The 23,257-nt window shown below is 40.8% G+C and overlaps 1 protein-coding gene across 2 annotated transcripts in view; it reads left to right on the top strand.

Moving 5' to 3' along the window:
- Positions 1 to 23,257, top strand: part of HPSE2 (heparanase 2 (inactive)) — a 698,714-nt gene that overhangs the window by 56,208 nt on the left and 619,249 nt on the right. The window contains exons 1-2 of one of the 2 annotated variants that reach the window (XM_058543726.1): positions 596 to 962; positions 3,946 to 4,103. In XM_058543726.1, the coding sequence (XP_058399709.1) occupies positions 673 to 962; positions 3,946 to 4,103 (448 nt within the window). In that variant the 5' untranslated portion in view covers positions 596 to 672. Of the gene's footprint in view, positions 1 to 595; positions 963 to 3,945; positions 4,104 to 23,257 lie in introns of those variants that run through there. The other variant, XM_058543725.1, reaches the window with a different exon arrangement.

Below are 23,257 nucleotides of genomic sequence, written 5' to 3'. Positions count from 1 at the left end.
GAATCACAGTCGCCGCCGCAGGACCCTTCTGCAACTTAATCACCCTTGCTTTTGCTGCTTCAACCCAAAAGGAAGGCCCGGAGCGGACGATATGCCTGACGCTGTCAGGACAAACAGGCGCGCGGCCGGTGCGGACTCCTTACCCCAGCGCGCCCGCGGCGGGCGTGGGGCTGTAGTGTGTGAGGGTCGGAGCTAGAACCGCCCATCCCGGAGCCTCGCAGCGTGGAAAGTAAAACAAGACCCCAACGCCGTACCCCAAACGTTACAACAATGCTGTTTCGATCCCTTCCTCCGCTTTCTGACCCTAGAGGGTTAAATCAGGAGGGTACAACACCACCCCTTCCTCCTACATCCCGCCTCTCCCCACACCCCCTTACCTTTAAAAAGTTAAAAAATGTCTGCAGTCGAAATCTCTTAAAGGGGCGGTCCTGGTGAACGAGTACTCTTGGCACGAGTCGCTGAGAAGGCTGGCTAGGGGCGTGAGTTCGCTCCACCAGCACCAAAACACTGAAGAAGAAGAAGAAAAAAAAAAAAAAAAAAAAGAGTGAGAGAAGGGGGGAAAAAGGAAGGGAAAAAAAAGGGGGGAAAAAGGCAGACAGACACACACTTTAGATAAGGACAATTAGTCACCAGCGAGACCCTGTAGGAAGAGGTTTAAATCAGAGGGATTTAATGAGGGTGCTCTGTGCCTTCCCTGAAGCCATGCCCTCCAGCAACTCCCGCCCCCCCGCGTGCCTAGCCCCGGTGGCTCTCTTCTTGGCTCTGTTGCTCCATCTCTCCCTTTCCTCCCAAGCTGGAGACAGGAGACCCTTGCCTGTAGACAGAGCTTCAGGTTTGAAGGAAAAGACTCTGATTCTACTTGATGTGAGCACCAAGAACCCAGTCAGGACAGTCAATGAGAACTTCCTCTCTCTGCAGCTGGATCCGTCCATCATTCATGATGGCTGGCTCGATTTCTTAAGGTAAGGCAGGGGCTTCGATGGATCATTTTTTTTTTCTTAAGTAACAACCCCCACCCCTTCCAACCCCCCATTCCAAAGGGGGAAGAAGAAGAAAATAAGCCAAGCGCATCTCTCAGAGAAGAAAGGAGGTTTTCCTCCTCCTGGAATATTTGCTGTGAGGCTGTAACTGGTGATTGAGAAAAGCAATGTTTTCTATTAAGATGCACATGTTTGCAATGCAGAAGGCATTTCAGAAACTTATCAGTTATGACTGAAAAAATGTTGTGCTTACATATATCCACAATTATCCTCCCTGTCTCCTGATAAAGAAGCAAGAAGTTCAGGGAAGTTGCAAAAGCGAAGAGATGATCTTGAGCAACAAAGACCCGAGAGGAATGGGTGTGTGTGTGTGTGTGTGAGAGAGTGCGTGTCTGTGAGTGTTTAAGCCGGGATCGCACGAAAGTGGAATTTTCCACGGAAAGATCGCTTCGTCTGTTCTCTCCCACTCCCAGACGGAAAACGAATTTAAGCAGGAGGCTTGAACGGTGGGCAAGTTGGATCGGATTTTTAAAATTTTATTTTATATCCTCCGCTGTTGTCTCCAGACTTCAGGACTTTGTAAGACGCTTTTTATAGATCAAATGGCCCCCAGTCCCTCCTCCTTAAATCTCCTGCGGTAACTGCATAGTTTAGTTTTTCTTTAAAGAAAAAAAAAAAAAATCCTCGCTCCGGTCACAGCATATATAAGGAGAACGGAAAGGGTCCTAGAAATACTCCGGGGATGTTTCGGAGGTCTGAACCTAGCACCGGCGGATTAGCAAACCTGGAGGTTTATGATCACCGACTCCCTCTCAACTCTAGGGCTTGGAATCTAACTGGACTCACTCTCCCTGAGTTGTTACTGTTCAGCAGTTAGGCAACCACGATCCCTTCCCATTAGGGACAGAGTTGCAGTGTAAAAAAAGAAATAAATAAATCTTCTGCAATATCGAATCCAAGTGTTGAATTTTTAAAAACTCCCTTCAAGTTGGAGCCTCAGCGGCGGTCTCCCTCGAAGAGCCCTGAGCGCTCTCAGTCCCACTTCTCTGCCCAGAGGCCGAGTCCGCTGCGCGTCTTTCGTGAGTATTTTTCACTCCTTGCGAAATTCGAGTTTTGCTTCTCGCGTGCGCCGGCCGCTCAGTCTCCGGGTCTCCTCAGCTCGGCGGGGTCAGCGGACGCGGCAGGTAGCGACAGGCGCCACGTGGAGCGCTCCTTCCACGTGGAGCGCTCCTTCCACGTGGAGCGAGCGTTGCCGGAGGACTGAGTGGCGGCTGCTGCTGCTGCTGCTGCTGCTGCCGAGGCCATTTCTGTTCGAGCCCATGCCTCCGCTGGGAGGGCGGGAACAGCTCCGCGCGGCCCAGCTTCCTCCTCGGAAGCTCTGCAGAGCGCGTCTCTGAGCTCGTCCGAGTGTGGGGGGTGACAGGAGTTTTCCGAAATTTTTGCCCCACTTGCGTTGCCCTTCTCCAGCTATGCGGACTTCTTCAGGTCCCCCCCCCCTTTTTTTAACTATCCCGTTCGCGCTAAATGCTTGCCGCAGAAAAGATTCTGGAAGGGAGCTTTTCGGGGAAGAAGCCGTGGCGGGGCGCATTTGCATTGGCTGTGCAGGCTTCCGGATGGACAGTTGTTGGAAATGCGGTTTCCGCGGAGCTGGACTCTTGCAAACGTCTCCTCTGCCCGCCGCGGGCCCACGCGACGCCGGACTACGCCTGCCCTGGAACGCGGAGTTCTGGAGTCCTTGGCCAAACCCTTCCGGCCACCAACTTCTCGGGGCGGCCACGACTCTTGTCAGAAACTCTCCGAAAGTGGAGTCTCCGGTTTTTTTTCTCTCTATATCCGCCTCATTTATGATACTCTCTAGTTTCTTCATTTGGATTTGGATTTTCAGAAGCTGAACCAGTAAAGCGTTAAAAATAACCTTCAGATCCGGAACTCAGCTGATCTGTGATGCTGCTTCTCTATCCCTTCCCGAAGTTGGAGCGTTCGGCTTTTTAAGAACCTGTTTATGGAAATCCTGACCCTAAATAGATGTAAATGCTATTGTTCTGGTGCTTCTCGAGTCTCCTCCGACGCGTAGGGTCCCCTTTTCAGCAAACTTCACGTTCCCCAGCGCTTCCAAACGGCCCTAAGTGGGAAGGAAAAAAGATGGAGCCCAACTCGGGGTATGGAGAGAAGGATGTTACCTTTCCTGAGATCAGGCTGAATTATTTCAGGGGCCAGAGAGACATTGTTTTACTGTGCAAGGCGGGGGTGGGGAGTGTTCTCAGAGAGGCAAGGATTTACCCCGGCAGTCTCTCTTGCCCAGGGATTTGGGAGATGGATGCGGTTGTTGTAAAGCAGTGGAAAAGGAAAATCAACTTTGGCATTAAAAAAAAAGTCAGAATCAACTTGAGCTCAAGTGCCTGGTCTGAGAGAAAGAAGGCAGGTTTCACCTTCTCCACTGAGGTTGCGGTGTCCCTGGGGCGAGGAGGCAGATCCCGGCCTTCAGCCTAGCAGTTTGGCAAAAGTCTGAGGCCCCAGGTCCGTGCGCTGCGCGTCTCTGCCAGGAGCGCTTTCCCGGCAGTGGCAGAAGCCGGACAACTGCGCCGTAGCCTCGTGTTCTCAGCAGAAGTGTCCTCCTCACCCCATACGCACTCTCTGTTAATAAACACAATCTAACCCTTTAAAAAGAAGTACCTTTGGCGAGCAGCGTCGGGGCTTCTGAGGGAGGGGGCCGCGGCCGGCTGGGCGCAGAAGGCGTAGCCCCCGCAAGCCAGGCGGCTGAGGGCAGGGCGGGCTGGGGCGCCGGGCGCACGCGAGACGCCGCGGAGCGGCCAGAGGCCCGCGCGGGCGTTGGGCTGGGGCGGACACAGAGCCCCCTAGCCCCGGCAAGGTGCTCGCAGAGAGTGGGAAGAGGGCCTTGCTCGGTGCCTCGCCCCCTCTCGCCTTCCCCCCGGATCCTTTCCTCTCTCTTTCTCTACCCCTGCAGCTCCAAGCGTCTGGTGACTCTGGCCCGGGGACTTGCGCCCGCCTTTCTGCGCTTCGGGGGCAAAAGGACCGATTTTCTGCAGTTTCAGAACCTGAGGAACCCAGCGAAAAGCCGCGGAGGTCCCGGCCCGGATTACTATCTGAAAAACTATGAGGATGGTGAGAAACTTGCTTCCCATTCTTGCGGGGTGGGGGAAGTTTGGGGAAAAGCTGGTAGCTTCGGGCAAGGAGACACAGGAGAGTGGGACTCCTGACGTGATTACGCAAAGGGGGCTCGCTGGGTTGTCCTTGTCCCTGCTGCGGGCCTTTCGCTGGGCAGCCGAGTCTCCCAGGCCGCGAACTGGTAACGAAAACTTCTGGCAGGCTAGTCCTGTGGGGGAGAAGATGCAGTGGGTTTCTTGAGAAAATTCAGCCAGGTTCATAGGCTACTAAAGGGTCAGGGTCACAATTCATTCCTAAAATTCTAGAAAAAAGTGCCTTTTTGTTTTTCTTAGTTCTTGCTTTCCTGAGTTGAGGATGTGGAAGGATTCAGGCTTTTTGAAAGTCTCTCGCAAGTTTTCTGGAATAATCCCTTTTAGATTGGTCTCTTGTTGGGGAAGGTTTGAAAATCTCCGCAGTGAGTTCTCCTTCAGATTGCCCAATCTCAGAGTAAAATTTTTTCTGTTTTAAAATAGGCTTATTATAAATGCCAGCCTTCTGTCTTGCCAAGATCAGATGAGTTAAGTGTTGGAAGGACTTTGAAAACTCCAAATCCCATTCCAGTGTGAGAGGCCAATCTTTTTAGTTTTGAACAGTGTCATTTTCACTAGAAAAAAAATGAAAATGGTATTTTAAAATATTTGTTTAGTGGGTTTGATGTTAATATCTATGAACTATGTGGGTAGAGGGACATACTTTGTTTCAAATATGCAAAATGGGACTTGATAGGTCCTCAGCCACTGAGGCTGTTTAGATTGGGTAGAAGAGGCGTTAGTGTCCATTCTTGGAGGACTATCTCTGCCTTGCTGTCCCTTTTCATAAGTGAGCTACAGTTTTATTTTTAAAGGACTCAGGGACAGGTTCTTAGAGCTCTCTGGGTTTTCTTACATCTTGTCCTTATAAATCTGCAAAACAAGGAAATGCCATTGTATTTTCTGGGGCTTTCGCTGAATGGGAATTCTGGAGAGGTATTGGGATCTATTTCAAGGGTATCTGAGAAACATGTTTTTAAAGTGCCGGAATGGAGAAAGAGAGCAAGGCTGAGGCTTCTTGAGTTTGAAGCATGAATAGGACTTACTCTTTTATAACATTTGCCAAAGTATGTAGGTGTTTAAGGCTACGTCTTTTCAAAGGTAAATGCCATTGCCCTAAAAACGTGCATTGCAAGTAGATTTTGCTGTCACTCAGCATAAAATGCTGAAAGGTAAAAGATAATCCTGAACAGCAGCTCTGATGGTAATTTGACCCAGGGCCTTATGGCTCCCAGGGTCACTGTCAGCTTTGTGATCAGACATAAGAAGGGAGAATATTAATGGTTTTCGTGATGAAACAGCTCTTCTTCGAATCCATTTGAACTGCTTCCTCTGTAGTTTGTGGAAAAACTTGTAAGAGCCCCAGCAACCACTGGGGGAAAAAGGACCATTATAACTTTTTGGAATTGGCTTTTTTCTTCCAAACTTATACCTAGGATTATATTACTGATTCATTGAGAACATGAGAGCTACTTAAAATGAAGGATACAATTAGTTTCCCTTTGTAAAAGGAGAAAGTGGGCATCATGGGGAGAAAGGAAATTGGCAAAAGGCCGTGCCCCGTAAAACTTCATAGAATTAAAAACAATCAGAAATGGAAAAGATCTAAGAGGCTATCTTCAATCCTTCCACCACTTCAGGGGTCAGTGCAGGATCATTCCATATGGAATCCTTTTCTTATTTTGTCCAACCTGGTATTAAATATCTCTAGGAATGTAATTTTCACCACTCCTGTGGGAGAGAGTTCTCTGTGCCATAGATTTTTGCCAGCAAATTTATCCTGAATTTTCCCTTTATAAATATTCTCCAAATATTTGTGATTATTCTTCTTTGCATTTTTTAGATGCAGTAATTTCTATCTTTGGTGTGAGTGTCAGCTTCAAAAAAATGTTTCTTCATAGCTGTTTTTTATCTAGACTACCTGGATTTAATTCTTTTAAAACTTTCTTTAAAGTCAGTCCTTCCAGACACTAATCTGTTTTATTGCTCCTAGCTGAACTCCTTTTGATTTATGTCTCCCTGGTAATAAGATGCTCTGAACTATATCAGTATTTGAGGCCTTAGCAGAGTTAAAGAGAGTAGGAATGCCCTATTTCTGCCCTTTGATGCTCGCATATCCTTAAATCACCCACATTGTCTTTGTTGTTGCATTGCAGAATTCAAGGCAAAAATGTTTCTGGTATAGTCTTAGCAGTTTTGCAAAGTTATGCTTCAGTTGTCACTTTTCATCCAGTGATAATTGTCATCATCATGAACATCTTAAAATAATTAGGTCTTCTTAGTAAATGGACCTGTAATAGGCACCTGTAATAAGCACCTTATTAAAAAAAAAAAAAAAGATCTGTTGGTTTAAACATACTACAGAATAACAACATACATTTTGAGTAATAAGATACACCTACTGGCACATTATGAAACTGAATGATATAGTGAAGAGAATAGGGAATTTGAGCTTAGAAAGCCTGCATTGCAGCCTGGCTCTATCACTTATGAATGTGTGGCCCTGGGCATGCTGCTTCTGTATAACATATGGATGATGATAATACCTGCTGTGCATTGCTTCTGTGAGGGTTCTAAGAGATAATGTGTGTAAAATATTTTGTCAGTTGCACAGCACTGTATGAAGGCTAAGGATTCTTACTTTCATTAAAGGCAATTTCAGAAAATTTATAACATATATTTAATATTTCAAAATGGGACTAAGGAGTGAATAAGATTCAGTGAGACAGGAGTTTATACAGAAAAAAGAAGATAGATTTAGGGAATTGTTTGAGAAGATTAAGAGAATGTAAGGAGAATTGCCTTTAAGGAATGGAGGTGGAGAACATGGGGTGGCTTTCTTTTATGTATGTGGTAATGAGAGAAGAGACTAATCTTTAGTTTTGTAATATACTAACGTTAAAATGAACTCATAGTTCCAGCTTGGATAAAATATGCTTTTCCGGTTAATTCATTCATATTGCTATCTTGATGTGATTTTCTGTTATTGTTGCTTTCTCCTGAATTAATAGTTCAATTAAGAAGTCATGTGGTTTCTATTTTCCAAATACTTTTTTTTATTGAGGTATAATTGACTGTTTTCCAAATACTTTTTAAGCACTTTAGTGCAACTGCGTTTTCTCTAACTTTCTAAAGCCACTGTTATGTATCGCTTTGGAGGTTCTCTGGTTACTCCTTTAATACAGTTACCTGTTCTACTCTATGCTTAGGCAACTTGAATTTCATAGAAACATGGTGATGATGGGGGAAGTAAAAATAGGATTGTTCTTCATGCCTTGGAATCTTACCCTTTGCCTAACTTCCTCTCTGTTCTATCTAATGTTATGCTTTTCATGCTCCCAACAAAGAAATCTCAGGTTAATCTTTAGTTCTTAAGTCTATTTTGCTCCAGTTACCCCTCTTTGTTATATATCAGTGTGCTTTTTTTGTTTGCCTGTCTTTTTACTGCCATAACCATATCTTTAATCAAGATGTACACCGTTTATTATGTGCATAAAAAGCCAGCTTGATATTTCTAAAATATCATAATTCATCATGTCACTCTTTTGCTCTAAAACCTTGATGATTTTTGGATTGCATACAGAAAATGTTCAAACTCCTGAACATGGCATTCGAAGCCTTTCCCTTCTCAGTCTCAGCTTTCCTTTTGTACCCAATGTTGCCATATACCTTTTATTACAGCCCTACTTGATTTTCACTGTCTCTTTAAAGCACCTTCATTATCTCAACCTCATACCTTTGTTCAGCCAGTGTATCTCTGCTTTGAATGCCTTTCTCTTGGCTCTGTGCAAATCTTACCCTCAACTCCACCCAGTTCTTGAAGGACTGTAAATGCCCCTTATTTTCACAAAGCCTTTCTTGAACAGGTCATTCCATAGCGATCTCTTCTTTCTCTGGACTGTTTTAGCTTTTACTCTCTAAGCTGTTCTTTTGGCCACTTCGGCCTTGTTTTGCTCTTTAACTTTTCACATATATATTTGTTTGTTTTACCTTTCCAACTAGAATGCAAATTCTTTATAGGAAGGGACTATATCTAATTATTGTATATCCTCAATGTCTAGCATTATGTATGACACATAGTAGAGCTTCAGCAAATATTTGTGGGTACACAGTAGGTTAAGCACCCTCTTAAAGGCACTGGGAAAATGGAGACGCCCAATGAAGAGACGAGTGAATGCATACATGAAGATTCTATTTATTTTTCACCTTCAGTGCATATTCCCTTGAAGTCCCTTCTTAATGCTTATTGTAATGACATTTTTCATTATTTTAACCATGGACTCTTTATCTTTGGTAGTCTAAGTTGTCTTGGTTTCATGCTATGCATTAAAGCAACTTTACCACCTGCTTTAAAGCCTTGCAGTGGACCCACACTATTTTTTTTATCGTTCTGTTTCTTCTTTCTTTTACTTTTGCTTTCCCTTGTTAGCCTTATGTAGTTTCTATGCCTAATTTTCCAATTTCTGATTTAATAGTGCCTTTTGACAAGTTTCAAATTTTTTTTTTATTTCCATCTCCTGAAGATTTTCTCTTCCGAGAGCTTCTGAAATCCTAAATGATGAATGTGAGTACACTTCGTAAGCTCTAAGGCACTATACAACTATTATTATTGTTCCCCTTTCTGGAGGAAGTTTTCCCAGTTTTAGTAAAGGTGAGGTAGTTAATTCTTTTCTTTGTATTCCCATTTCATCAGTCAAGACATATGATGTAAGAACAGCACAACTGCCAAAATACAGATTTGCCTTGACAGTGAATACCTTTCACTATCTCGTTTTATTTCACATAAATGTTTCTTGAAATTCAATTACATTTAACAAGTATTTATTGATTACCTTCTCTGTGTTTAGTTTGATGCTAGACAAAGAATGGCAGAATATAAAATAAATAAAAGATACTATCCCAAATCACCATTAGAATACAAGAGTAATATTTGCTGTAGGCAAGATCCACTAATCAGAGTTAATGTTAGTAGGAGAAACTTGAAGGTAAAATAGGATATTTGCATAGCTTCAAAGACGTTCCCCCACAATATTTATTAATTAATTATTGTGGTGGTTTTAGCATATGTCCACAAATTCTTTGATACTTCTCCCTCTACGAGGTGGAGCTTGACTCCCCTCTCCTTGAGTGTGGACTGGATTTAATGACTTGCTTCTTTTTTTTTTTTAAGATTTTTATTTATTTATTTTTCCCCCCCAAAGCCCCAGTAGATAGTTGTATATCATAGCTGCACATCCTTCTAGTTGCTGTATGTGGGACGCGGCCTCAGCATGGCCGGAGAAGCAGTGCCTCAGTGCGCGCCTGGGATCCGAACCTGGGCCGCCAGCAGCGGAGCGCACACACTTAACCGCTAAGCCACGGAGCATCCTTCTAGTTGCTGTATGTGGGACGCGGCCTCAGCATGGCTGGAGAAGCAGTGCCTCAGTGCGCGCCTGGGATCCGAACCTGGGCCGCCAGCAGCGGAGCGCACACACTTAACTGCTAAGCCACGGAGCTGGCCCTAATGACTTGCTTCTAAAGAAAAGAGTCTAGAAAGGGGAAAATAGTAACTTTATAGTGGAGAAACTGACAGATATCATTTTAACAAAGTCATCAGATAAATCGCGTTGATATCATGTATTCCCTGATATGATGTGATGAGAAGGGCACTTCATCTTTGTAATATTCTTCTTCCAAATCCATAACTCTCTATAAACCTGAGAAAACACTGGTGAACCCCAAATTGAAGGACATTCTACGAAATACCTGACCTGTACTGTTCAAAAGACACTGTCCCTGCTGTCACGAACTAATAGCTTAGTTGGTGAGATAACATTTATACTGATAAAACTGAAGAGTAACGCAAAGACAATAAAGAATGAAGTGCTAAATGGAACATAATGGTGTGCCAGGGTGTAACAGGAAAAGTAGAGATTGAATGCTGGCTAAATTTAGATGGGAGTTAGGTTGGGCCTTGTGAAAGATGGGTAGACTTTGGAGAGGTGGAGAAGAAGAAGAGAATACATTTAACTCAAGGGAAAGAGCATGAGGCAAAGCCTGAGTATATGTTTGGGCAGTAAGGAGACCACCCTGGCTGCATAGAAGGTACATGTTAGAAATTATCTTAGTTTATGTTGCTAGAACCATGTCAAATTCTTCTTTATAAAAACCTATTTGCACATTTTTTTGTTAATTCAGAAATGTTTATATCTAAAAAAATATCAAAAATAAAGTACATATTATAAATTATTCTAGGAAAGTTCATATTGGTAGAACTATGTCTAAATTGGGTTTTAAGAAGTCCTAATGTATTTTTGTTAGCTCCAAAATATGTAATTAAAAAAGAAGAAAGTACATGCGTGAGAGAAAAGGTTGGTTGGGTAAATCCAGATCAGATTATGAAAATCTTGAATTTTAGGCTCAGTAAAATGGAATTGGCCCTATAGGAAAATAGAGGCCATTATAAGTTCTTTTACTCCATTGGAGAAGGGAAGGACATGTTTTCGACATGGACAATGATCCTTGCCCTCTCTCATTCTCCTTTTCCAAATCACTGCACACATTCATGTACTTGAGCTAAAGTGTGTTATAACTTGCTTAGTGAAGTTTGAGTTATGAAGCATGTTTGAAAGACAGATAGTTTAAAATTGAACTGTTAATTTGATTCTTATAGGGTATATAAAATAAAGGTTTTAGAATTTGCTTGATAATTTTTATGTTATCATTCCTTCTTTTATAGAGTAAAAACAGGCAAGTATTTTATAATACTCATTGACTCATGAATTTACTCATTGAGCAGGTGTCTAATATCAGGCCCCTGTTTGACAGTGAGGCTGGGAAGATGAATGAGGGCCAGGTACTATTGTCAAATTACATACTACTGACCTCTTGTCACTTCAACAGCATCAGCCAAAAGCAGTTTCTAGAGATTTTTAGGCCCAAGAAAAGCTTCCATTCTAACTTCATCATTTGGCATTTCATGATTTGTCTGCTAGCAACTTTAGAAGGATTTGATACACTTTAATATTGTATTAAAGGTTGTCAGAAATCACCTGAAGTTTTATATATGTTATTCTACCTTTTGGAAACAAAATGGATGCATTTTCTGTAATGTTTGAAATTTGGTACCCAGGTCCTGAGTGCTAGCTGCAGCTCACTATACCTGGGTACTCTTGTGAATTTGAATGTGGTATCTCACAGAGACATAGTCATCATGTCATTTAGTCACAGTTTAGTCGTTGTGGCCACCTCTGTAGTGCTAGAAGTGGTAGAGATCAGGAAACTCTGGTCTATTTCTTGTAGAGATGGTTTAATTAATTTTAGTGAATCAGAAAATCCAGTAAATAAACCTTTCAGTTGCAACTACATTTGTATAGTTTATCACCTGGTCACTGGGGCCAAAGGTAATCCACAAACAGTTGTGTGTCCCTGTACAACACAAATTGTGCTACTGTTGCCAATACCAAATATCATTATTTCTCTTGCCAAAAAATTTGTTTAAATTCTCTCATTCTCCCAAGCCCTCCTGGTGGGATGGGTATCTCATGGAAGAAAAAAAGTTTCCTTCAAGATTCTCTGAGTCTGTTCAGTCTGCCAGTCGCATGGTCTGGGCTCCTGGAGTCAGGATCCTCTTCTGAGAATCCTTTGTCAAAATGAATTAGGTGTTAAGAGTCTTAACTTTGGTTTTCTTGGTGCATTAATCAAGTTTTCCACTGTCTCAGGCTATGAGGCGATGGATTGGAATTCTGAGCAGAGTGTGTGTGTGTGTGTGTGTGTGTATGTGTGTGTGAGAGAGACAGAGACAGAGACAGAGAGAGGCAGAGACAGAAGGAGAATGAATGAATATTTGAGCATGGAGAATTTGGTCAGTTTTATTTCTTGCACTCATGCATAGATGGTGATGTAGCACATTTCTAGACTAGTGGCTGGTGCTGTTGAAGGTATATATACCTTGTTGAACTCCTTTGTCCTTTGGTTTCATGACCTGATTGAGTTGGGTTCAGTTCAATTTTCTTCACTTTAGTATGGTGAAAAACAGTGTAATTTTGCTTAATTCAATAAACATATTTTGGTTATAGTTATATGCCAAGCTTAGTGCTAGGTATTGGGGCTACGAAGAGGAATAAAACATGAACTGTACTTTCAACGTGCTCTAGTCATACATATCCAATAGAATTTCACAGTGGTCTCCAGTATCATCTCTCTACTTTAGTCAGACTAATCTTCGCCCAGTCCCTCTCCTTTACTCACACTATACCCTCCACCTTGAACACTCATCTTCCCTCTTGAATTCAACATTTTACTTGTCCTTCAAAGCTCTGCCCAAGTCCCCTCTCTCATTAAGTCTTCTGCTAAGCCAATTCACGTTAATCCCCCCCCATTCTCTGAATTTTTCTGAAATTCCTCTCTGAATACTCAATCTAATTTAGTCCAAGTGCCCCAGAATTTATGTTTGATTGACTTAAGCAAACATCGTTTTTGTCTCTAGGAATTTACAGTCAAAACACATTGCATCGACACACGCATAAAAATCCATATAGAGATAACCATCATCACGCTACATGGAACAGACATATTAAGTCAAATAAAGTATTTATGTTATTTACAAACTTTAATGCATGTGTTGCTTTTTGTGTGGCAAAGGATTAAGAGTGAAAAATATAAGCTGCGTATTTAGAAAAGATGGAGCACGTGTCTGTATCTATATGTTTGTATTGAGGGAGTTGGGGATTAAACCAGTACCTTATTTTTGCTTGCTCTGGAAAGGCAAAAACACCTTAAAGGATGGAAGGTGAGATTGGATAGCTGAGAAAAGGTAAATTGCCCAGATTTGGGGTATTATTTCTGAAATACTATGGAAGAAAGGATATTTCTCTGTGGTGTAATAATAGTGATAACAGAGCAGCCCTGATGGTCTAGTGGTTAAAGTTTGGTGTGCTCAGCTTCAGTGGCCTGGGTTCGGTTCCTGAGTGCAGAACCACACCACTCATCTGTCAGTAGCCATGCTGTGGCAGCAGCTCACATAGAAGAACTAGAAGGACTTACAACTAGATTATACAACTATGTACTGGGGCTTTGGGAGTTAAAAAAAAAAAAAGAGGAAGATTAGCAACAGGTGTTAGCTCAGGGCAAATCTTTGCCAGCAAAAAAAAAAAAAAAAAAAAAAGCAATGCCATTTAAAAAAATAAAAATAAAAATAATAGTGATAATATAATAATAATATTACTTAGCATTATCGCGTGCTTATGTACCAAGTACTGTTTCAAGTAATTTACGTGTATTAACACATTTAATCCTCTTCTCAACCCTGTGAGGAAAGTACTGTTTTCCCCATTTGACAAATGGAGAAATCAAGGCACAAAGTGGTTAACTAACTTGCCCAAGACCACCCAGCTAATGAGTTGTGGAGCAGGGACTTGATGACATCAGTCGTTAAACCTGCAGGCTTAAATGGAACCTCTGCTGTGAACTTCACAAGGAGACTGGTTACTAGTCTCAGTTCTTCTACTAACTAACTATGTGCTGTTGGGCAACTTGTTAACCCTCCTGAATCCTTCCTTATCCATAAAATGAAGAAAACTGACTGCATTGACTACATGTAGCATCTAATTCTAAGATTCTATGAGTTAAAGATCTCCTCAGGCACACAAGATGTGCAGGAAATAATAGCAACAAGAACAAGATAGGATATATTCAAAGGTTGAAGGCTGTAGAACAAGCTGTAAGGGCTATAGGAGTTCAGAGAAGAGGGTTAAGTGAGAACTGGAGTAGTCAAGGGGTCTTGACCTGGCCTTAAGGGTAAATAATAATAATGTTAATAATAGCTGCTGTGTGTTGAGCTCTTACTGTGTTTTACGTTGTTACCTCATTTAATTCTTAAATCAATCTGATGAGAAACCTTTGTGTGTGTGTGTGTGTGTGTGTGTGTGAAGAAACTAAGACTCAGAAAAGACATGTGACTTGCTTAAGGTCATACAGATGAGTAGTTGGTAGAACCAGGATTAGAACCCAGTCCTGTCCTTTCTTCACCATGCTTAGAAAAGAGAGGGATCCAGTCTTTGATCCATTCATTATTTCATTTATTCATCCATTCATTTATCTGGGACTCAAAAGCCCTATGCTTCACGTTGTGGAGCATTAAAAAAATGTGTGCCATAGTCCTTCCCATGAGGGTCTTCGAAGGTCTTATGGGTTAGAACACAAAATAGTTGTTAGGTAAAACAACAAGAGAATAATCACGTAGAGATAACACGAACAATTGAAAGAGATGGTTGTCACACTTGATGACATAGTGAAGGAATAGAACAACAACTGATTCAGTATGGGGTAGAACTTAGTTTCTCTGGGAAGGAGATATATTTTGGAAGCAGATGCACTGAAGAAAATAATAGAAATGGATCAACAGTTATTGATGTAATGAAAATGGCAGGAAAAAAAGCATGTTTGAAAAAGTTGTCGGAAAGTTACTGTCAAATTGTTGGACAATTTTAGAATTACTTTACTTTTTATTTATAAACTGGCCCCAGACTCTGCCTTATTCTTCCTTCAAGTTCTAGGCCCAGTGAAACATTGTGAAGGGTAAAAGGGACTGATAAGTGTGAAGTTTCAAGAAAATCCTTCCTTCATACCTCCTTCCCTTATCTTTCTCTTTGAACTGAGATTTTGTTAAATTCAAGTAGAGAACACTTTTATAGCCACTTAAAATGAAGAAACCAAGGAGCAAAGAGGTTGTGTATTCTACACAAAGTCTCAGGGGTTGTTTAAGTAACTGTGCTGGTTAAGTGACAGAGCTGTGGATGGATCCAGGACAGTCTCACTTTGAAGCTGGTGATGTTCACTGCCCCTGTTATAGCATAACAACACAATGTTCCTCATTCTTCTACCAAGACAGCTTCAAAGGCCTTTCCTCTAAGGGTTTATATTAGCTTGAGTCTGATTTGAAAGTTTGAGAATGGGGCTAAATGAAAGCTATTGTTGTTTCCCTTGTGGCTGTTTGCATCTGGTTTGGGCACCTATCACCTCACATCTATTCTGTCACCTCTCTCTGAGGGAACTGGGTTCCTTGTCTCCAGCCTCTTTCCATCCTGCTGCCTGATTAGTCTTTCTGAAGCTCCACTGTCCTCCTGTCACTGCCCAGCTAGCAACCTTCAGGGATATCCCTTGTCTGCTAAGTCAAGTCCCCTTCACTCTCCTGCAGCTTTCCAAGGCCCTCTAGAGTCAGCCCACCCTGCTTGGCCAGTTTCTTCTCTCCTCCTCCTCGCAGGAACGTGAGTCTATTCACAAGGAGATGGTGTAGCTTCCTGTCACAGAGCTCCTGCTCTCTTTGCCATTCTCTTAATTTCTAACCCTCTGGATCCCCTACTTCATCATCCATCCACCCACTTTGTTCCCTTTTCTGAATTCTTCATACCTTTCAAAGCCATGCTCAAATCTGTCTTGCTCTATGAATTCTTCACTATTTCACCTCAAAGATTTAATTAGTTCATTAACTAACTGAATCGTTAATTGAGCCTGAATTTCTAAGGCACTTTTGGTCTAAAAATCACTCCTTTGGCTATTTTCATATTCTGCCTTTTGTTCTTAGGTATCTTTTTGTGTATGTTCATGTAAACTTAGCTCTACCCCTAGATTATAAGTCACTGTGAGAGTAGTGATTATTTCTACAACATCTCGTAGAGTGCCTGTTGCATTGCAGCTCTTCAGTAAATACTTGTTGACTGATTATTTACCATTTATTTGTTAACTTAATATGCCAAAGGGAATAACTTCTTTTCTAGTCATTGTTTCTGCTTTCTTTTTTTAATTCGTAGGATATTTCTGGTTAATGCTTAACTTCTTTATTGATATTTTTACTTTTAAAGATTTATGATTTTTATTTATTTTATTAATTACCAACGTACTGCATACTCATTAATATAACTTCAATAATACATATATCAAATAATCCCCAATCCCACTCCATAGATATAACCACTTTTAACAGTCTGGCATGTATCTTTTCAGACCTTTCTCTATGCATACAGATGTATATACATTTTTAAATATGTAAGTGGGATCACATTGTTGTACAAATTCCTTATCTAGATAACCTTTTGGTCAGTAATTATGGTCTGTTTTTCAGTGACTAAAGAATAATAATAAAGAATAATATGGATGAGCTATAATTTTAACCATTGTTTCTCTTTCATTGGTACTTTTTTGCAAGAACTTCTCTGTTTGCTATTTTTCTATAGTTTCTAACAAAGCAGTGCTGTAGCATCATATTTCTCTCTCCATATTGGAACTTGATCTAAATTATTTATTTTCCCCTAACGTCTTTTTAAACAACCTTATCCATTTTAATCCTTTTAGCTATAATACATTCTTTGAGCAAACGTCAAGAAAACAGCATTGGCAAAACTAACCCTGTGCCTCAAAATATGGTTTCCTTTTGTAAAACAAGTGCTTTGTAAAGTTTTGGATTCAGATGGAAAATAACACTAAAAATATTTAGACTTTTTTTTCAAATAGTTTTTTGTTCAAATCACTATGTGATTTGAAAGAAATCCTAGCGGAGGATTTCTTGATTCTCTTTGTATGTTACTCATCTCATTAAGTCTGCTCTGTGAATTTGAATACTAGTCAGCCAAAGAAGGGAGATTTATAAAGACCTGGTGTAATGTTTTATTAGAAACAGTCTAACGAAGACAGAAGGTAGCCATTTTTGAATAGCTCCCTAATCAGTCATTTGCGGAAGAAAAAGAATTACACTTTACATTTGTAATATTCTTTAAAGATTATAAAAACTCCTCTGATTCTCACAGAAACTGTATATAGTAAGTCTTATTTTAAATTTTGGCATTTCCCTTTTATAAATGAGAAAACAGACTAAAAGAAGTTGCTCAAAGTAACATGGCTTTTAAGTGATAGAGCTGGGATTAGAACTCAGTACTTCTACCTTCAAGCCTGACACCCTTAAATGAGGTATCATAGCTAATGATAATCCCTTCACTCCACTGCAGTGAGCCAGGCGGGTGCTTGTGTTCTGTGGTGGGTAGGCCAATCTGAAAGAGGTTCTCTGGGAGACTAGAAAGGGTCTATGGTTTTTATGAGAGGCCATGTTTGCTTGTAGGTGTGCTAGGGTCCAGTTTAGTCCCAGATTCTTACATCTTTTTGAACGGTTCTTCATTAACAAACTACTGAACAGGCTGCAGAATGCCATTCTTGGAGATCTAGCACCTGAATCCCAGATTCCCTTGAGACTGGGCTCCAGACCCAGAGTGAGGTTAGAAGCAGCCCAGAGAATAGGACAGAGGGGACTTTGAGAGCATTCCTTGGGATGCTAATATCCCAGAGGAGACTTCCAACAAAGAATTTAAAAGCCTTTTAAGTGCAGACATTCATTAGCTATCACAGTGCACCCAGTGAGAGGGAGGAGGAGTCTGTTTCATTTACCTCAGAGGAGGCCCAGAGTGTGTAAACAGAGGAGCTGGCAATAGAATATGAGCTTTTTGGTGACATAGTCACTAAACCATGCACACTTAGAAAAAAAATGTTTGTAATCACCATTGAGATAAATCTTTGCGTATCTCTCAGTGTTCTAATAGGTACGCTATTTTCATCTGGGTGTTTATTTCTTTGAAATTATTGAAAAATCAGATTGTGGACTTGTTTGCCTGGCCATTAGGAATTCCCTTGGAAGAGTAGACTCAGGTTAAATCCAGTGACATGTAGATTCAAAAGGAACTACAGGCCAGGCTTAGCCAAGTTAAAATCCATAGGTGAAACTGAACATGTAACCTAAAACCTTTAGAAAAATAAATGCTATTGTTTCATAGAACATTTGTAGAAGCAAATGAATGGCACCCCAGTCCAAAGGTCAGGATTTTCAACAACTTGCAGCAGAAAACTTACAGTTATTAAATGTCTTCACTAGGGGTTTTTGTGTTAGTGGATGACTGAGGTCTTTTGTTTCTTCTGTTTTCCTCATGGCAATAAAGTTGAAATTTAGCAAGCTTTCAAAATGAAGTTTCTCATAGAAGTTATAACCACAGGTTTTAAGTTTTCATCACCTAATTGTGGAACAGCACGAGTGAAAACTTGGGGGGAGGGGAAAGGAAAGTTGAGGACACATGTGGTGTATATCAAGAATCTGTGTAAATCAGGAAGGTGTGGTAAGGGGGATTTCCTGTGTTACAGAACTGCTGAAATAGTGATCCCTACCCTCCATCAAGACCTTCCAGATGAAGGTGCTGGCCTTTCCTGACAACGGGCAGAGATGGTTTGCCCCTTACCTGACACACTGTAGTTTCCTTGAAGCTTCAGTCAACACTTTGCTGCTATGAAGAACTCATCCTGGGAATAATGTGTTCTTTGATTGTGTCCTTTCTTTTGTGCCTCATGAGTTTGGTGGGTACCTACCTGTAGGATGAGGCCAGCCTAGTAAATTTGAGCCTGTACTTTTATCTCCCTGCTGTAGGACAATTCATTTCCAGGTTTCCAGGTATTAGAATAATAACTACCAATTATTGAATACTCATACATCCCAAGCACTGAGCCAGAGGTTTTCAAAGGTGATCATATTTTTTCCTCACAACCCCATGAGGCAGGTACTATTAATTGTCCCATTTGATAGAAGCTTAGAGAAGTTAGTCAGTAGTTCTCAATTCTGGCTGCACATTAGAATTAGCTAGGGGAGCTTTAAAAAATATTGAGTCCTAGGCCAATTAAATCAATCTCTAGGGTGGAGCTGAGACATTGTGATTTTTAAAAATCTCTCCAGTGTTTCTGAAGTGCACAGCAAGGTAAGAACCCCTGGATGAAGTGATTTGCCTAAGGTGCCCCACCTCATCTGAATCTAGAGCCCAGGCATAACCACCTCTGCTGTTGTAGTGATGCCTGAACTTTAATGTGCCTGTGAATCACCCGGGGATCTAGTTAGAAATGAGATTCTGCGTTTCTAACAAACTCTGAGGTCATGCCCATGCTGCTTCTGGATACTACTATTAGTACCTGTGGTAGCCAGAAGGGGAAAATATTCACTGAAAGGCAGGAGCAAGATGGGAAGTTGGGAGGGGCTTCTCAACCATTTTACTTTAGTGGTGATGTCAGGGATCGCAGACTGACTATATAAACTTCTTAGTGTTTTCCTAGGGCTAATTAACCTGTTTCAGATTATTTCCCTGTTCCTGAGAATCCTAGGAACTTCAAGACTGTGGCAAAACTAGTAAAATTCCCTTGTTGAGGCATTTTCATCTATTAGTTGGGTAGAGATGTGGGTTGTAATTACTAAATTGGTTAGCTTTCAGAACCCTTTTCTTCTCTTCTTTAAGGAGGCTGAAGCAGGAATTTAGATAGATGAGAAATTACAAGAAATCCATGAATTTTCAGTTAAATGCTCATTCAATAAACATTTGTTAAGCACCTACTATGAACCAGCATTGCATTATGCTTTCCGTATAGGATGCAAAAATGAATGGGACATAGTCCTTGCTCTGATAGAAGTCACACTTTAGTGGGAAAAAATGACGTATACAAAGATAATGATATGGTAGCAATATGAGTAGATAAATTACAGAGGAAGATGCGGTAAACTTTACCTGAAGTAGTTGAGGAAGACTTCATAGGTGTCACCAGACAAATTTACTGTTGTTATTTTTGATTATTGTAAATGTTTATAAGCGTTTAGGTTATTAGACCATGGCTGAGATTTCTTAAAGTTTCCTCTGTATTACAGAATGGTTTTATAATTTTGAGATTAAAGGTCCAGATGATTCTCATCAATTAATCTCAATCTAAAAAAAATTGAGATTAAATGTATTTTCTTCTGGAAACTGCAATATCAGTAACATCATCAGTTTGCATTTATTAAGCACTTCCAAGGTGCTACAAGCGTTGTCTCATTTAATCTTTTTTTTAAATAGCTTTATTGAGCTGTAATTCACATTCCATACAATTCAAGTACCTTTTAAAGTATACACTTGGGTGGTTTTTAGTATATTCATAGAGTTGTGCAACCATCACCATTATCAATTTTAGAACATTTTCATCACTCTAAAAGGAAAAGTTGTACCCCTTAGTTATCTCACCCAAACTCCCCCAACCCCAGCCTACCTGGGCAACCACTAATATACCTTCTGTCTCTCTGGTTTTGCCTATTCTGGATATTTCATATGAATGGAATTATGCAACATGTGGTTTTTTGGGACTGACTTCTTTAACTTAGCATAATGTTTTCAAGGTTCATCTTTGTTGTAGCATATATCAGTACTTCATTTCTTTTTATTCCTGAATAATATTCCACTGTATGGCTATACCACATTTTGTTTACCATTCATCAGTTTAATGGGCATTTGGGTTTTCACTTTTTGGCTCTTGTGAATAACATTGCTGTGCAGGTTTTTGTGTGGACATACATTTTCATTTCTCTTGGCTGTGTACCAAAGAGTGGAAATAAATGCTAGGTCATATGGTAATTCTATATTTAACTTTTTGAGGTGCTACCAAACTGTTTTCCCCAGTGCCTGTACCATTTTACATTCCCATCGTCAGGGTATGAGGGTTCCAATTTCTCCACATCCTTGCTAACACTTGTTACTGTCTCTCTTTTTGATTCTAGCTATCCCACTGGGTGCAAGATGGTATCTCATTATGGTTTTGCCTTGCGTTTCCCTGATGGCTAATGATGTTGAACATCTTTTCCTATGCTTTTTGGCCATGTGTATATCTTCTTTGGAGAAATGTCTATTCAGATCCTTTGCCCATTTTTAAATTGAGTTGTGTTTTTATTATTGAGTTCTAAGAGTTCTTTAAATATATTAGATGTAAGTCCCCTACAGGATATATAATTTGCAAAATTTTCTCCTGTTTTGGTGGTTATCTTTTCACTTTCTTGATTATGTCCTTTGAAGCACAAATTTTGATGATGTCTCATTTAATTTTCACAGTGTCTCTGGGAGATAGATTCTATTATTATTTTCATTTTATAGAAGAAGAAATTGAGGCTCAGAGATGTTAAATCTCTTGGACAAGGGCACACAGTTAATAAGTAGCAGAGCCAGGATTTTATACCCACCTCATGCCCCTCACCCCACCCCTCGCAGGCAGTTGTCTCTAGCACTTGATTCCTAATACTTCTTTCAGATTACTTTTTCTAAACAAGTGAACCCAGAGCACAGATGCTCAAGAGAGAATGTAAACCTTCTAGGCCTCTTATATTGGCTCTGGCTATTGACAGTGACATTGTCTCAGGTATTTACCTCAAACTGAAGTTCTGTACTGGGGGGGGAGGGCGAGGCGGTGCCTCAAAGGGAACAGTCTTTTTTTTCTTTGCCAAAAACTCAATGAATAGGATGCGTTCTTTTGGTCATGGACATCATGATCTCGGGCAGCAGAGGGATGGAGCCCACGGCTAGAAGTGGTCTATTTAATCATTGTATGATTCTGTATCAAAGATTGTTAATGAAGGAATTCATTACTGTTGATCTCTTCAGAGAATTTTGTTTTCCTTCTTCTTACTGAAGTGTAATGACCTAAAATATTTTACCCCCAGGATATCTTTTCCTCTTCTCTGCTTTTTAGGCTTTGCTTAGAAGTCTGATTTTTCTTAAGATAGACAAAAATTCAACCTTATTTTGAGACCTAGGCTTTTCTCTCAAAGAACGTTTCTTTTAGTTCATGAGTATAATGAAACCTTTTTGATGCAATGCCAACTCTCCTTCCCGCCTGTTTAACTACCTTTGGTATTGCTCACTTTTCGTTTGGTCTTACTGTTACCGTCGTATTCCAAGCCTTCTAGTAGAATGGTAGGTCAGTATCCATAATTTCTTTGAAAGGAAGAGAATAAACAGTTCTTGAGCACCTGCCTTTTGCAAGGCACTTTGTTATATCTCATTTAATATTCACAACAACACTTAGTAGGCAGGTTCTCGAAATATCACCATTTAAAGATGAGGAAACTGAAATTCAGAGAAGTTAAGTGACTTGTCCCAGCTGTACAACTAGGATTTCGCAGAGTTAGAGCTGATAATTCTAAAATCTATTTTTTTTAACAATATATGGTTGCTTCCAGTCCATTTTAGAATCTTATCATATCTAGTTCAGTGATGAGTACATAGTGTGTGATCAAAAATTCTTACTTACTTATGAGGCCAGCCCAGTGGCATAGTGGTTAAGTTCGCACGCTCTGCTTTGGCGACCTGGGGTTCGCAGGTTCGAATCCCAGGTGCAGACTGATGTGCTGCCCATCAAGTCATGCTGTGGTGGCGTCCCATGTACAAAATGGAGGAAGATGGGCACAGATGTTAGCTCAGAGCCAGTCTTCCTTGGCAAAAAGAGGAGGGTTGGCAATAGATTTTAACTCAGGGCCAGTCTTCCTCACAATCCCCCCCACAAAATGATTACTTACTTGTACTGAATTCCTGTTTTAACATGCCCTTACAACATTTAAAAGCCAGAGAGAGGCTAATGGTCCTCTTACTATAAAATAATGACGCCTAAGGACTCATTCCACACTTCATCTTAGAGTAGACCTCTATCCCTGGTATCTCTACCCTTGAGTGTATGGTGATGTCTTTTAAATCACTATATATCCTGTGCCAAGCTCAGGGCCTGGCGTACAGTAGGTACTTGATAAATATTTGTTGAAAGAATAATGAATGGGTTAGGTTGTAGTGGTCTGGAATCCATCAAAATTGTAAACAAAAGTCTTTAATTCACGTAACTTAAGGGTAGTTGTCCTTCCAGTGGTTGTTTCTGGATCTGTGTTTGCAATCTCCATTAACCAAAAGAGCCCCAGAGTCTGCAGAGAATCTACAAGTCTAATGTAATAAAATATTCTCATGCAGAAAATAGGGGTCTTGAGGAGCCGCAGCTTGCATGTGAAGAGGGAGCGCTCACATCTTGAGAGTCTTACTGTTTTAGAGCTAGCTTGTGTATTCAGAAGGAAAAAAATACAGGGAAAAACTAAAAACAGACAAAAGCTAAATGGACGACTCTTAGTAATGGGATGTGAGGAGTGAGTAGAATTCTTGGATTCTGTTCCCAACCTGGCAGATGATTTATTCCACTACTTCCCACCCCTGGCTTTCTACCCTGGTAGTCTCATTTCCTTTACTAGTATAGGAG

This window comes from Diceros bicornis, chromosome 6 (assembly GCF_020826845.1).
Source record: "Diceros bicornis minor isolate mBicDic1 chromosome 6, mDicBic1.mat.cur, whole genome shotgun sequence".
Taxonomy (NCBI): Eukaryota; Metazoa; Chordata; class Mammalia; order Perissodactyla; family Rhinocerotidae; genus Diceros; species Diceros bicornis.
Note: the sequence above shows the minus strand (reverse complement) of the source record. Positions and strands in the feature narration are given on the sequence as shown.